The sequence below is a fragment of the Phlebotomus papatasi genome, chromosome 4 (assembly GCF_024763615.1).
Source record: "Phlebotomus papatasi isolate M1 chromosome 4, Ppap_2.1, whole genome shotgun sequence".
Lineage (NCBI taxonomy): Eukaryota > Metazoa > Arthropoda > Insecta > Diptera > Psychodidae > Phlebotomus > Phlebotomus papatasi.
In genome coordinates, this window is record NC_077225.1 from 3,230,511 (window position 1) to 3,246,877 (window position 16,367).

The 16,367-nt window shown below is 35.8% G+C and overlaps 1 protein-coding gene across 1 annotated transcript; it reads left to right on the forward strand.

Moving 5' to 3' along the window:
* The first annotated feature begins 8,536 nt into the window (after positions 1–8,536).
* LOC129808534 (putative uncharacterized protein DDB_G0286901) lies at positions 8,537–10,162 on the forward strand. Its single transcript, XM_055858313.1, has 2 exons — positions 8,537–8,587; positions 9,431–10,162. Exons 1-2 carry the CDS (start codon positions 8,537–8,539, stop codon positions 10,160–10,162), a joined length of 783 nt encoding a protein of 260 aa, XP_055714288.1.
* Positions 10,163–16,367: the final 6,205 nt, after the last annotated feature.

The following is a 16,367-nucleotide window of genomic DNA, read 5'->3' on the forward strand; positions in this document are numbered from 1 at the left end:
TCCTGGTGGAAGCTCCAGAAATCCTCTGATCACAAAAGGTATCTGAAGTGTTTTGGGCATAATATACAAGAAAATCCCAGAAGATCTGGGATTTTCTGGAGGAAGCTCCAGAAATCCTCTGACCACAAAAGGTATCTGAAGTGTTTTGGACATAATATGCAAGAAGATCCCAGAAGATCTAGGATTTCCTGGTGGAAGCTCCAGAAATCCTCTGACCACAAAAGGTATCTGAAGTGTTTTGGGCATAATATACAAGGAAATCCCAGAAGATCTGGGATTTCCTGGAGGAAGCTCCAGAAATCCTCTGATCACAAAAGGTATCTGAAGTGTTTTGGGCATAATATACAAGGAAATCCCAGAAGATCTGGGATTTCCTGGAGGAATGTCCAGAAATCCTCTGACCACAAAAGGTATCTGAAGTGTTTTGGACATAATATGCAAGAAAATCCCAGAAGATCTGGGATTTCCTGGTGGAAGCTCCAGAAATCCTCTGATCACAAAAGGTATCTGAAGTGTTTTGGGCATAATATACAAGAAAATCCCAGAAGATCTAGGATTTCCTGGTGGAAGCTCCAGAAATCCTCTGACCACAAAAGATATCTGAAGTGTTTTGGGCGTAATGTGGCATAAACATAATATATGAATGTGTATGAATGTCAAGTGTATGTATATTAAGCATAAGTACTAGGGTGTGTCAAAATAAAAAAAATTTTTTAGATCTTTTTGGCCCAGGTGGAAAAATGTTCTATATGATGAGACAATTAAATGCTTCTTAGTCATGAAAAATATCGGACGTTGTTTAGAGGTGCTCCAAGGCCACTTTAGGTACAGTGAAAATCACCAAAAATTCATAAATTCGCCCGGAATAAATTTCTCTACGGAAAACTACTGAGAATTTTATCTCAATATTTTAGTGGAATATTGCTAATTTAGTAGACAATGTTTTTGCAAAATTTCATTGAGATCGGATAAGAAATAGATTTTTAAAAAAACAATTGGTAAGTTCAAAACTTTAAGAAATAAGAATGTGCCAACTCACATATTCGCTAATAATTCATCTTCTAGTGATCAGAAGTTAATTAATGATAGCTCATTGGAAAGGTAGTGAGTTGTACTACAATGTTTGTAAACATACCAAGTTTGGAAAATCACCGCAAGGTGGCTCAAACATGAAATGTAAGTAAAAATTGCCAAAATTTTACCCTAGAGTTGGTAACTTGAAAATTCATCTATAGAAAACTTAACAAAATATTGAAGTACTGTCTTTTGCTGATCGTAAAGGATACTTAGGATTACTTATTAGCTATATGACCCCCCGTTCCGACCACTATAAATGCATGATTTGTGTGATAGAGGCTTTTCCTACAAAAATACAAACACTCTAGCTTAGAGCAAAATTCACTGGAAATTGTCTAGAGCGCACTGAAAATGTAACTCTATGGAAACTCTATCAAGTGGAATTCTTCAGGGGGCCACCTTGATTAGAATCAAGCGTCAATTTGATCTTTAACATCTACTTATTAAGCACAAAGGAAATTTCTTGAGGACATAGGACGTTCCAAACATTTTATTTTCTTTTTTTTCCTCACTTTTTAAATTGATCTAAAAAGTAACAAAAAATGTCCTAATGTTTTCTTATGTTTTCAGACATAAGAAAAAGATTGGGCGCTGTTTAAAAGTGGTACAATGGATTTTAAATTGGTTAAAAATTAAGAAAAATAAGTACGATTGTCAAGAAATCAATTTCTATACTGAAACTCAAATAAAATAGTAGGTGAGATTATTAAGAATCTCACCTAATATTTAAGAAGTCTCTTTTTCTTCTTGTAAGGAACACATAGTACTGCATTTCGTTTGTCTACGAACTCCTGCTCTGATTATATAAAAGGTTCCATTTCAGTGATAAAGGCATGGATAGAGTCACCGGAGTTACCTTAAATATAAAAATTGAAATCTGTCTTATCCCTTTTAGAGAAATTTTGTTTTCCACTTTACTTCAAGATATTTAAAAAGAATGCCTTAATTTCTAATTCTTTTACAGTGCTATTACACAAGGCTTTCCACAATTTAACTTTACATTAAATTTTGAGCATTAAGATGTTACAATGATAATGATTTTACAATTTAATTGTTTTTACAATGGCCTAAAACGCAAAATCCTTTCCTCCTAAGATCTGTCCTTGACAAATTTCTTTTAACCCCCAAAAGAAATCTTCATGTAAATTTTTTACGAAGCTTTTTTTTAATTTACCCAAGTGGCAAAATATTTTTCTTTTATTTTTCTTGACCCGGTCTTTACATCGTCCTAAAACACAATGTCCTTTCATCCTAAGACATATAATAATGACAAATTTTTTCTAGCCCCCGCAAGACGTTTTCAAGTAAATTTTTTACGAAGTTTTGTTTTTAATTTACCAAAGAAGCAAAATCTTTGTTTTTTTTAAATTTTTTTTTACCCTGTTTTTACATCGACCTAAATCACAAAATCTTTTCCTCCTAAGACCTGTCCTTGATATTTTTTTAGCCCCCAGAAGACGTTTTCACGTAAATTTTTTACGAAGCTTTTTTTTTAATTTACCCAAGAAGCAAAATCTTTGTTTTTTTTTAAATTTTTTTTTACCCTGTTTTTACATCGACCTAAATCACAAAATCTTTTCCTCCTAAGACCTGTCCTTGATATTTTTTTTAGCCCCCAGAAGACGTTTTCACGTAAATTTTTTACGAAGCTTTTTTTTTTAATTTACCCAAGAAGCAAAATCTTTGTTTTTTTTTAAATTTTTTTTTACCCTGTTTTTACATCGACCTAAATCACAAAATCTTTTCCTCCTAAGACCTGTCCTTGATATTTTTTTTAGCCCCCAGAAGACGTTTTCACGTAAATTTTTTACGAAGCTTTTTTTTTAATTTACCCAAGAAGCAAAATCTTTGTTTTTTTAACCCTGTCTTTACGTCGACCTAAGACAAAACACAAAATTCTTTCCTCGTAAGGCCTGTTCTTGATAATTTTTTTTAGCGCCCAGAAGACGTTTTCATATAAATTTTTTACGAAGCTTTTTTTTTAATTTACCCAAGAAGCAAAATCTTTGTTTTTTTAACCCTGTTTTTACATAGACCTAAAACACAAAATCTTTTCCTCCTAAGACCTGTCCTTGATATTTTTTTAGCCCCCAGAAGACGTCGCGTAAATTTTTCACGAAGCTTTTTTTTTTAATTTACCCAAGTAGCCAAATTTTTTTTTAATTGACCCTATCTTTACGTCGACCTAAACAAAACACAAAATTCTTTCCTCGTAAGACCTGTCCTTCACATTTTTTTTCAGCCCCCAGAAGACGTTTTCACGTAAATTTTTTGCGAAGCTTTTTTTTTAATTTACCGAAGAAGGAAAATCTTTGTTTTTTAACCCTGTTTTTACATAGACCTAAACCACAAAATCTTTTACTCCTAAGACCTGTCCTTGATATTTTTTTTAGCCCCCAAAAGACGTTTTCACGTAAATTTTTCACGAAGCTTTTTTTTTTAATTTACCGAAGAAGCAAAATCTTTGTTTTTTTACCCTATTTTTACATCGACCTAAACCACAAAATCTTTTCCTCTAAAGACCTGTCCTTGATATTTTTTTAGCCACCAGAAGATGTTTTCACGGGAATTTTTCACGAAGCTTTTTTTTTAATTTACCCAAGTAGCAAAATATTTTTTTTATCCTGCTTTTGAATCGTCCTAAAACGCAAAATCCTTTCCTTGCGAGAATTGAAATTTGACAGATATCTTAAGAGTCCAAATGTAAGTAATGCTGAAATCGAGAAATTAACCGGAAGGTGTGTCATACCACTATCTGAAAGATTATAATTCGGTTCAAGAATTTTATGACTGTTGCTGAGAAGCCAGGACTAAGTGGCCGAACCTCTAATATTCAGGACAAGAGGATGTAACAGAAAGTGCAAGAGGTTTTTGAGAAGCAATTCGATCTTTTCTTGTAAAATGTTGGCAAATAAATGGGAATACATTGGAGCTTCGTTCATAAAATCAAGAGGAGGAATGATTTAATAACTTTCAAACTTCAGGCTGTTCCCATTGGACCGACAAACAGCGTCAAAATGCTAAAACAAGGTTGCGGAAACTCAAAGTTCATCTTTTCAAAGGTTTCAAGGCTATGGGAAACATATTTAACCCGTCCTACACTCTGGAAGATTAAGAAATACTGGGGAATTTTGAAGACAAATCTCAGGAAAATGGGTCAGACATCTGAAAGCTTACCAGATTTTGATAGGAAGTGTTAGAAATCCGTTCCAAACCGTGGGTTTATCAAGTCCCTAATTGGGGGAATTAGGAAGAAGGTGTGATAATTCAATGAGAAATCATTGGATTAAAAAAAACCAAAATTTACATGCTTTTATAAAACATTAGATATGGAGATCTGGTGCCAGAGATCCTTGGGAACCCACGCGAATTCGGTCCTGGTAAGAGTAGTAAAGTAATACAGAATAAAATAAAATAAATAAATAAAAATAATTATTTCAATTCAATTTTTTCAATGTTTTTTTTTATTTGTTCTCTTTTTGCTGCAAGAGCTCTTGAAAATTAGTTTCATTTTTTGTCATTGTATTATACGACTTGGAATTTTCAAGGCCAATGAAAAAATTGCGTATGTATTTTTAACTGATTTAGACGAAATGTAGAAATGTAGTTTTTCTGATAGATCTTGAAGTTTTACACACTTTCGATCAATTTTAACTGCTCAAACGTCAAGAAAGAACAGTTTTAACAATTGTGTTTTATCAACATATCTCGATCCTGGTTACCAAACGGTAAGAGATATTGACTTCCGGCCTTCGCTGACCCCACCCCCACGAGTCAACATTTTCTATCGAACTAATTTACCAAAATTACCCCCACCCCTTTATCCCCTCCAAAAACATGTTTTTGACTTTGCAAACAATTGGCCTTGGCGATTTCGCTCATTTTTGGAAATGTTTTAGAGGTAGTCAAGCTGAAGATTTCGTCCTTTGACACCTTTTACCGAAAAAATCATCAGTGTCAGTTTTTAAAGGTCAAAGGCCTAATTTTCACCCGATTTGGTCAATTAATTACTTAAAACTTGAATTTTGAAACCCTCTTCATGAACAATTTTCAACTTCAAGACGGTTTTGTGGTGATTTATAGACAAATTAAATTCGTCAATAATTTTATATGCACCAGAAGAATTTCGAAAATGCATAAAGGCAAAGCTTTTTCTCTGGTGTTCGAGCGGTTCGCCAAGCCTGGGACGCTCTGCCTCCCGTTTATTTGGTTAAATTTTTTATGCTGAAATTCACTGCTGTAAAAGTTTAAAAGCTTATCTCCTACATTCCAAATAGTATTTTCTGAACGATATTGATGTCTGAGGATAAAATGTTCGCCTTAGCTATATCTAAAACATATCCAAAAATGAAAAGGATCGATGGTTTCGATCTGAAGATATGTCCAAAATAGTGATCTCTAGAGGGGAAGAATAGACATTGGGATGAAACTGAAGTTACTGGATCGACTTATGGGGGGAACTCAGAATATTCCAAGTTGATATCTCCATTATATTGTCCATAAAATGGGATAAAATGATTTAAGTGAAAAATTTATGTGAAAATGTTTTTTGGGGATTAAAAGAAATTTGTCAAGGACATGTCTTAGGAGGAAAGGATTTTGTGTTTTAGGTCGATGTAAAAACAGGGTTAAGAAAACAAAGATTTTGCTTCTTGGGTAAATTAAAAAAAAAGCTTCGTAAAAAATTTATATGAAAACGTCTTCTGGGCGCTAAAAAAAATTATCAAGAACAGGCCTTACGAGGAAAGAATTTTGTGTTTTGTCTTAGGTCGACGTAAAGACAGGGTTAAAAAAACAAAGATTTTGCTTCTTGGGTAAATTAAAAAAAAAAGCTTCGTAAAAAATTTACGTGAAAACGTCTTCTGGGGGCTAAAAAAATATCAAGGACAGGTCTTAGGAGGAAAAGATTTTGTGATTTAGGTCGATGTAAAAACAGGGTAAAAAAAAATTTAAAAAAAACAAAGATTTTGCTTCTTTGGTAAATTAAAAACAAAACTTCGTAAAAAATTTACTTGAAAACGTCTTGCGGGGGCTAGAAAAAATTTGTCATTATTATATGTCTTAGGATGAAAGGACATTGTGTTTTAGGACGATGTAAAGACCGGGTCAAGAAAAATAAAAGAAAAATATTTTGCCACTTGGGTAAATTAAAAAAAAGCTTCGTAAAAAATTTACATGAAGATTTCTTTTGGGGGTTAAAAGAAATTTGTCAAGGACAGATCTTAGGAGGAAAGGATTTTGCGTTTTAGGCCATTGTAAAAACAATTAAATTGTAAAATCATTATCATTGTAACATCTTAATGCTCAAAATTTAATGTAAAGTTAAATTGTGGAAAGCCTTGTGTAATAGCACTGTAAAAGAATTAGAAATTAAGGCATTCTTTTTAAATATCTTGAAGTAAAGTGGAAAACAAAATTTCTCTAAAAGGGATAAGACAGATTTCAATTTTTATATTTAAGGTAACTCCGGTGACTCTATCCATGCCTTTATCACTGAAATGGAACCTTTTATATAATCAGAGCAGGAGTTCGTAGACAAACGAAATGCAGTACTATGTGTTCCTTACAAGAAGAAAAAGAGACTTCTTAAATATTAGGTGAGATTCTTAATAATCTCACCTACTATTTTATTTGAGTTTCAGTATAGAAATTGATTTCTTGACAATCGTACTTATTTTTCTTAATTTTTAACCAATTTAAAATCCATTGTACCACTTTTAAACAGCGCCCAATCTTTTTCTTATGTCTGAAAACATAAGAAAACATTAGGACATTTTTTGTTACTTTTTAGATCAATTTAAAAAGTGAGGAAAAAAAAGAAAATAAAATGTTTGGAACGTCCTATGTCCTCAAGAAATTTCCTTTGTGCTTAATAAGTAGATGTTAAAGATCAAATTGACGCTTGATTCTAATCAAGGTGGCCCCCTGAAGAATTCCACTTGATAGAGTTTCCATAGAGTTACATTTTCAGTGCGCTCTAGACAATTTCCAGTGAATTTTGCTCTAAGCTAGAGTGTTTGTATTTTTGTAGGAAAAGCCTCTATCACACAAATCATGCATTTATAGTGGTCGGAACGGGGGGTCATATAGTTAATAAGTAATCCTAAGTATCCTTTACGATCAGCAAAAGACAGTACTTCAATATTTTGTTAAGTTTTCTATAGATGAATTTTCAAGTTACCAACTCTAGGGTAAAATTTTGGCAATTTTTACTTACATTTCATGTTTGAGCCACCTTGCGGTGATTTTCCAAACTTGGTATGTTTACAAACATTGTAGTACAACTCACTACCTTTCCAATGAGCTATCATTAATTAACTTCTGATCACTAGAAGATGAATTATTAGCGAATATGTGAGTTGGCACATTCTTATTTCTTAAAGTTTTGAACTTACCAATTGTTTTTTTAAAAATCTATTTCTTATCCGATCTCAATGAAATTTTGCAAAAACATTGTCTACTAAATTAGCAATATTCCACTAAAATATTGAGACAAAATTCTCAGTAGTTTTCCGTAGAGAAATTTATTCCGGGCGAATTTATGAATTTTTGGTGATTTTCACTGTACCTAAAGTGGCCTTGGAGCACCTCTAAACAACGTCCGATATTTTTCATGTCTAAGAAGCATTTAATTGTCTCATCATATAGAACATTTTTCCGCCTGGGCCAAAAAGACTTTTTTTTTTGAAACACCCTAATAAGTACTCAATAAACGATCAGTCGATCAACGAACATCAAGCTTATTGGATCAACTTTCCACATGGCGATCGTGACTCGGTCACAAAATGCCACATCCTAAAAAAATTAAAAATCTAATTGTGTCCCAAAAGTTAATCGGTGGTGAAAATGTGCAATAATCGATACCATTATCGTCGAGTGTATAAGCATCAAGATGAAGTGGATGCTGAGATAGTGCCACAGAATGATAAGATGGGATGCGAAAAAGACATATTAGAGGAGCTCGCGAAGCTACAGCGAGTGGAAATAATATTATTTGTGATATTATCAGTGATCACTACTATCATTCTGTGTGCAATCTACAGAAAATGGAAAGCCCGTATTAAGGCAAGAGCATCTCAACAAGCAGCAGTTTTAGCATTGAGAAGATCCGCAGAGAACGTTTTAGAATCTGGACAATAAACACGAAAGTGGAAAAAAAGTGATTTAAAAACTATAACATCCAGAATAGTGATTAAAATGAACTATAGTGCGAAAAATGCATTGAATAAAAAAAAAACCAAGTCCAGAAGATCAGCTGAACATCAATAGGATCAGCGAAACATCAGCGAGATAAATCATCAAAAAAAAAAAAGGAGAATGCTGAAAGAAGCTGTCACAGGATAAACTACAAGATTGCCACATCTCCGAAAATTCATCATGAATAATTTTTCACGTAGAGGTATGATCCCACAAAGTTCAAATTTCTAAAGTCCTGCGTACGTTGCATATAGTCTGGCTGATGACGTCTGGGAGCATCCGGTTGCTGAGTCGACAGGCAATTGCACCTAAGGTGAGCGACCAACGATGGACTTTGGCGAGAGAGTGGATCGTATGAAGTCAACGATTCATCATTGCTGAGTTGCCGATTGAAGACAGCGTGTGCAAAGTTGCAGAGTTCACCGAACAACAACTAGCAGCTGATGAAGCAAAGTCGGATCAAGTAGCAAAACAATGAATTGCAAGTATTGTCAACACTTAGTAAACAATAACATAGAAAGTAGGTCAATCATATAGGTCAAATTATATTATCTAAGATATGGGTAAATTTTAAGTTTTTATTAACTAAATGGGTGACTTTTCAATTTTAAATAAAATTATTGAGGATTTAAAGAAACTCCTACAGAATTTTAAGAAGCACAATGCTGATCGACAGTATGCTGTTGATTATGTAGAAATAAAAAGAGAAGTTACCAATGATTGGCATAATAGTTTTGTCATTGCCTATAGAAGATTACTTACTCAATTAGAACCTCAAGAATTAGAAACTTTGAAAAAGAAAGGTCAAGAAGAAAAGAATTTGGTTGATGAAATTGAAAAATTTTATAAAAGTATACAGGATAAGATAAATAAAGCTAAAATTGAAGAAAATTTAGTACTTGAAGATCGGACAGAAACAGAACAGACATCAATAGAAAACATGGCTCAATTCGATATAAAAACGGCTTCTCAAATTATTCCTGATTTCAGTGGAGAAAGTGATAAGATGTTAGACTTTCTTTCGGCTGTAGAATTTTATTGGAACACCCTGAATGAACAGAGCAAGACTTTGTTAATCAATTTTGTAATTAGCATAAAGGTCAAGGTTAAAGCCAAAAATTCTATTAGTTTTTCTAACATTACAACTTATGCTCAGTTGAAAAAAGCTGTTTCTGAACGCTTCGAATCTAAGAAGACAGTCAGTACCTTAACTCACGAATTAGCACAAGCTCGACAAGGTCAAAGTTCAGTTACCGAATTTGCTGATAAAATAGAAAAGATTTCCCATGAATTATCAAAGATTCAGATTCTTGCTCAAGATGGTAGTAATGCAGAAGTAATTCGGGCACTGAATGATGCGACAGCAGCAAGCGCATTCAAGAATGGGCTCAAGAATGATCTTAAGGTAGTTGTTTTAGCGTCACGCACTCAAACTTTTTCTGAAGCAGTTTCTGTAGCTCAAGAAGCTGAAGCTTCTCTCCCTAAAGATACAAAGCAAGTTAACTTTGTAAAATCATATGGTCAGAAAAAACATTCCAATAGTAACGGTCAAAGAGGATATTCCAAGCGCGGAGGATACCAAGGACGCGGCAATTCCAGTAGTCGAGGACAATCTTCTGGTAGTGGAAATAATTCGAATAATAACAGCCGAAATAATAGAGGAAATTACAATAATAGAGGGAACTACCGCGGTCATGGTAATCGAGTAAATTATCGCGGACGGGGTAATTTTCATAACAGCAATAACTACCGTGTTTGTATGATGCAAGAAAGTCCTGGTGCGTACCAAACGCACGGCTGTTGCCAACATTTGGGAAACGCTGTGGCCCCTGGTCCAGCGGAGCAACAGCCGGGGGCAATGATGCAAAACCATCGATTTACTCAGTAAACGTTTCTTTATCCAACTTTATCAAAGTTTTTGTACCAGATACACAATCTATCTGCACCCTTTTGGTTGACTCTGGTGCAGATATATCACTTTTTAAAATTGAAAAACTAATACACTCAACTTTTCAAAATAGAAATGACTCCGTAAATTTTACAGGAGTTGGTACTGAAAATTTTAAATCTCTTGGAACATGTAATATTATTTTAAATTTGCTTTCGAGTCATTCCGATCAACATAAATTTCATTTAATTGATGATAATTTCTCAATTCCATTTGATGGTATTTTAGGAAGAGACTTCTTAAAATCATATAAATGTAATATTGACTATTATAGTTACTTATTACATTTATCCGTACAAGATGAAGTCATTTCAATTCCTCTCTATGACAGAGCTGAGGAAGGTACCTTAATTTTACCACCTCGAAGCCAAGTCGTAAGAAGGGTTGATGCAATTATAACCGAAGATTCAGTTGTCATTGGAGAAGAAATTGCTCCTGGAGTGTATTCGTCAAGTTCAATCGTCAGTAATGTACCGTTAGTATCATTTTTAAATACAACGGATAAGAAATTAATATTGAAAAACTTTAAACCGAAAGTTATGCCTTTAAATTCATTTTACACTGTTGATTCATTAAAGAAGGATAAGGAATATGATGAGCGAAGATTAAAACAACTTTTTAATGAAATAGATTTATCCAACGTTCCAGAATTTGCTCAAGATTCAATTAAAAAAATTTGCAGCAGTTTTAATGATATTTTCTGTTTAAAAGATGACAAAGTAACGTGTAATAATTTTTATCAACAGTCAATTAAATGTGCGAATTCTGAACCAGTCTATATTAAAAATTACCGTATTCCTCAATCTCAAGCTACTGAAATTCAAACGCAAGTAACTAATATGCTTAAGGATGGCATAATTGAACCTTCAACTTCACCATACAATTCTCCCATTCTCTTAGTACCTAAGAAATCCAACGGTGTGGAAAAGAAGTGGCGATTGGTCATTGATTACCGAAAGGTTAACAAATCTATAGTAGCAGACAAATTCCCACTTCCGAGAATAGAAGAGATTTTAAATCAATTAGGAAGAGCAAAGTTCTTCACCGTTTTAGATCTTCAATCAGGATTTCATCAGGTTGAGATTAACCCTACAGACAATTCACGCGAAATTACAGCCTTCACGGCTTGCCAAGGACACTTCCAATTTAAACGACTTCCATTTGGCTTGAAAATTAGCCCCAATAGCTTCCAACGAATGATGTCCTTAGCTATGTCCGGTTTATCTCCCGAAGCAACATTCTTATATGAGGACCTTATTGCAAAAACCCTGTATCTTTTGTGTCAGAGCAAAAAAACTGTCAAAAAATCTTACGAGCAAAAAACGGCCACAGTTTTTTAACGAGCTAAAAACCATTTATCAATAATTTCTCGCAGTATAATTGAATTAGAATTTGCAAGAAAAAGCTATTTCATGATCTACGAACATAAGACGTCCTTCTCATCATTATTTTAGACATCCCCAAATCCTCTTTATCCACAAGATGACCATCCCTGGAAAAGCTCTGGACATGGTATTACCGTACTTTTCCTCATTTTTCCTCCAGATATGATCAGTTTTGAGCCCATCCATATGATGACTATCCCCAGCATTGTTCCGGATATGGAATTCCCTAGCTTTTTCGCCATCTCTCTTTCTGAAATGGTCAGATCTGAGTCCATCCACATGGTGACCATCTCCAGCATTGTTCTGGACAGGAAATTCCCTAGCTTTTTCGCTATCTCTCTTCCAGAAATGGTCAGATCTGAGTCCATCCACATGGAGACCATCTCCAGCATTGTTCCGGATATGGAATTACCTAGCTTTTTCGCCATCTCTCTTCCAGAAATGGTCAGATCTGAGTCCATCCACATGGTGACCATCTCCAACATTGTTCCGGATATGGAATTCCCTAGCTTTTTCGCCATCTCTCTTCCTGAAATGGTCAGATCTCAGTCCATCCGCATGGTGATCATCCCCAGCGTTGTTCTGGACAGGAAATTCCCTAGCTTTTTCGCTATCTCTCTTCCAGAAATGGTCAGATCTGAGTCCATCCACATGGTGACCATCTCCAGCATTGTTCCGGATATGGAATTCCCTAGCTTTTTCGCCATCTCTCTTCCTGAAATGGTCAGATCTGAGTCCATTCACATGGAGACCATCTCCAGCATTGTTCCGGATATGGAAGTCCCTAGCTTTTTCGCCATCTCTCTTCCAGAAATGGTCAGATCTGAGCCCATTCGCATGGTGATCATCCCCAGCGTTGTTCTGGATAGGAAATTCCCTAGCTTTTTCGCCATCTCTCTTCCTGAAATGGTCAGATCTGAGTCCATCCACATGGGGACCATCTCCAGCACTGATCCGGATATGCAATTCCCTAGCTTTTTCGCCATCTCTCTTCCTGAAATGATCAGATCTGAGTCCATCCACATGGGGACCATCTCCAGCACTGTTCCGGACAGGGAATTCCCTAGCTTTTTCGCAATTTTTCGCGATTTTCCTCCAGGAAATCCCAGATCTTCTGGGATTTTCTTGCATATTATGCCCAAAACACTTCAGATACCTTTTGTGGTCAGAGGATTTCTGGAGCTTCCACCAGAAATCCCAGATCTTCTAGGATTTCCTTGTATATTATGCGGAAAAAACTTCAAATACCTTTTGTGGTCAGAGGATTTCTGGAGCTTCCTCCAGGAAATCCCAGATCTTCTGGGATTTTCTTGTATATTATGTCCAAAACACTTCAGATACCTTTTGTGGTCAGAGGATTTCTGGAGCTTTCACCAGGAAATCCCAGATCTTCTGGGATTTTCTTGTATATTATGTCCAAAACACTTCAGATACCTTTTGTGGTCAGAGTATTTCTGGAGCTTCCTCCAGAAATCCCAGATCTTCTGGGATTTCCTTGTATATTATGTCCAAAACACTTCAGATACCTTTTGTGGTCAGAGGATTCTGGAGCCTCCTCCAGAAATCCCAGATCTTCTGGGATTTCCTTGTATATTATGCCCAAAACACTTCAGATACCTTTTGTGGTCAGAGGATTTCTGGAGCTTCCTCCAGTAAGTCCCAGATCTTCTGGGATTTTCTTGTATATTATGCCCAAAACACTTCAGATACCTTTTGTGGTCAGAGGATTTCTGGACATTCCTCCAGGAAATCCCAGATCTTCCGGGATATTCTTGCATATTATGTCCAAAACACTTCAGATACCTTTTGTGGTCAGAGGATTTCTGGAGCTTCCTCCAGTAAGTCCCAGATCTTCTGGGATTTTCTTGTATATTATGCCCAAAACACTTCAGATATCTTTTGTGGTCAGAGGATTTCTGGACATTCCTCCAGGAAATCCCAGATCTTCCGGGATATTCTTGCATATTATGTCCAAAACACTTCAGATACCTTTTGTGGTCAGAGGATTTCTGGAGCTTCCTCCAGGTAGTCCCAGATCTTCTGAGATTTTCTTGTATATTATGCCCAAAACACTTCAGATACCTTTTGTGGTCAGAGAATTTCTGGAGCTTCCTCCAGAAATCCCAGATCTTCTGAGATTTTCTTGTATATTATGCCCAAAACACTTCAGATACCCTTTGTGGTCAGAGGGTTTCTGGACATTGCTCCAGGAAATCCCAGATCTTCCGGAATTTTCTTGCATATTATGCCCAAAACACTTCAGATACCATTTGTGGTCAGAGGATTTCTGGAGCTTCCACCAGGAAATCCCAGATCTTCCGGGATTTTCTTGCATATTTTGTCCAAAACACTTCAGATACCTTTTGTGGTCAGAGAATTTCTGGACATTCCTCCAGGAAATCCCAGATCTTCCGGGATATTCTTGCATATTATGTCCAAAACACTTCAGATACCTTTTGTGGTCAGAGGATTTCTGGAGCTTCCTCCAGTAAGTCCCAGATCTTCTGGGATTTTCTTGTATATTATGCCCAAAACACTTCAGATACCTTTTGTGGTCAGAGGATTTCTGGACATTCCTCCAGGAAATCCCAGATCTTCCGGGATATTCTTGCATATTATGTCCAAAACACTTCAGATACCTTTTGTGGTCAGAGGATTTCTGGAGCTTCCTCCAGTAAGTCCCAGATCTTCTGGGATTTTCTTGTATATTATGCCCAAAACACTTCAGATACCTTTTGTGGTCAGAGGATTTCTGGACATTCCTCCAGGAAATCCCAGATCTTCCGGGATATTCTTGCATATTATGCCCAAAACACTTCAGATACCTTTTGTGGTCAGAGGATTTCTGGAGCTTCCACCAGGAAATCCCAGATCTTCCGGGATTTTCTTGCATATTTTGTCCAAAACGCTTCAGATACCTTTTGTGATCAGAGGATTTCTGGAGGTTCCTCCAGAAATCCCAGATCTTCTGAGATTTTCTTGTATATTATGCCCAAAACACTTCAGATACCCTTTGTGGTCAGAGGATTTCTGGAGCTTCCACCAGGAAATCCCAGTCTTCTGGGATTTTCTTGCATATTGTGTCCAAAACATTTTAGATACCTTTTCTGGTAAGAGGATTTCTGGAGCTTCCTCCAGAAATCCCAGTCTTCCGGGATTTCCTTGTATATTATGCCCAAAACACTTCAGATACCTTTTGTGGTCAGAGGATTTCTGGAGCTTCCTCCAGAAATCCCAGATCTTCCGGGATTTCCTTGTATATTATGCCCAAAACACTTAAGATACCTTTTGTGGTCAGAGGATTTCTGGAGCTTCCACCAGGAAATCCCAGATCTTCTGGGATTTTCTTGCATATTATGTCCAAAACACTTCAGATACCTTTTGTGGTCAGAAGATTTCTGGACCTTCCTCCTGGAAATTATAGATATTAGCACAGTTCAAGTTAAAAGAAGGTTCTAAATGGATTTAAAGTTATAGGCCATCTTCACTCATAGTTTTTCTCATAGTTAGATAATCGACTTTAAAGATTTTCAGACATTTTTATGCATTTCTCGTCCAATTTTCCTCCTTTCCAAGTTAAATTCTGCACATCTCAAGCCTGAAGGAGGCTCTAAACAGATGTGGAGTTTAAGGCCCCTATCTCTCATAGTTTCCGAGATAATCGATTTTAAAGATTTTCAAACACTTTCGTTCATTTCTCGTCCAATTTTCCGCATTTTCGAGGTAAATTCTGCACATCTCAAGCCTGAAGGAGGCTCTAAACAGATGTAAAGTTTGAGGCTCCTATCTCTCATAGTTTCCGATATAATCGACTTTAAAGATTTTCAAACACTTTCGTGCATTTCTTTAAAAGTCTTGCAAATCTTTAAAGTCGATTATCTCGGAAACTATGAGAGATAGGGGCCTCAAACTTTACATCTGTTTAGAGCCTCCTTCAGGCTTGAGATGTGCAGAATTTAACTCAGAAATAAGGAAAATTGGACGAGAAATGCATAAAAGTGTTTGAAAATCTTTAAAGTCGATTATCTCGGAAACTATGAGAGATAGGGGCCTCAAACTTTACATCTGTTTAGAGCCTCCTTCAGGCTTGAGATGTGCAGAATTTAACTCGGAAATAAGGAAAATTGGGCGAGAAATGCACAAAAGTGTTTGAAAATTTTTAAATTCGATTATCTCGGAAACTATGAGAGATAGGGGCCTCAAACTTTACATCTGTTTAGAGCCTCCTTCAGGCTTGAGATGAGCAGAATTTAACTCGGAAACAAGGAAAATTGGACGAGAAATGCACGAAAGTGTTTGAAAATCTTTAAAGTCGATTATATCGGAAACTATGAGAGATAGGGGCCTCAAACTTTACATCTGTTTAGAGCCTCCTTCAGGCTTGAGATGTGCAGAATTTAACTCGGAAATAAGGAAAATCGGACGAGAAATGCACAAAAGTGTTTGAAAATTTTTAAAGTCGATTATCTCGGAAACTATGAGAGAGAGGGGCCTCAAACTTTACATCTGTTTAGAGCCTCCTTCAGGCTTGAGATGTGCAGAATTTAACTCGGAAACAAGGAAAATTGGACGAGAAATGCACGAAAGTGTTTGAAAATCTTTAAAGTCGATTATCTCGGAAACTATGAGAGATAGGGGCCTCAAACTTTGCATCTGTTTAGAGTCTCCTTCAGGCTTGAGATGTGCAGAATTTAACTCGGAAACAAGGAAAATTGCACGAGAAATGCATAAAAGTGTTTGAAAATCTTTAAAATCGATTA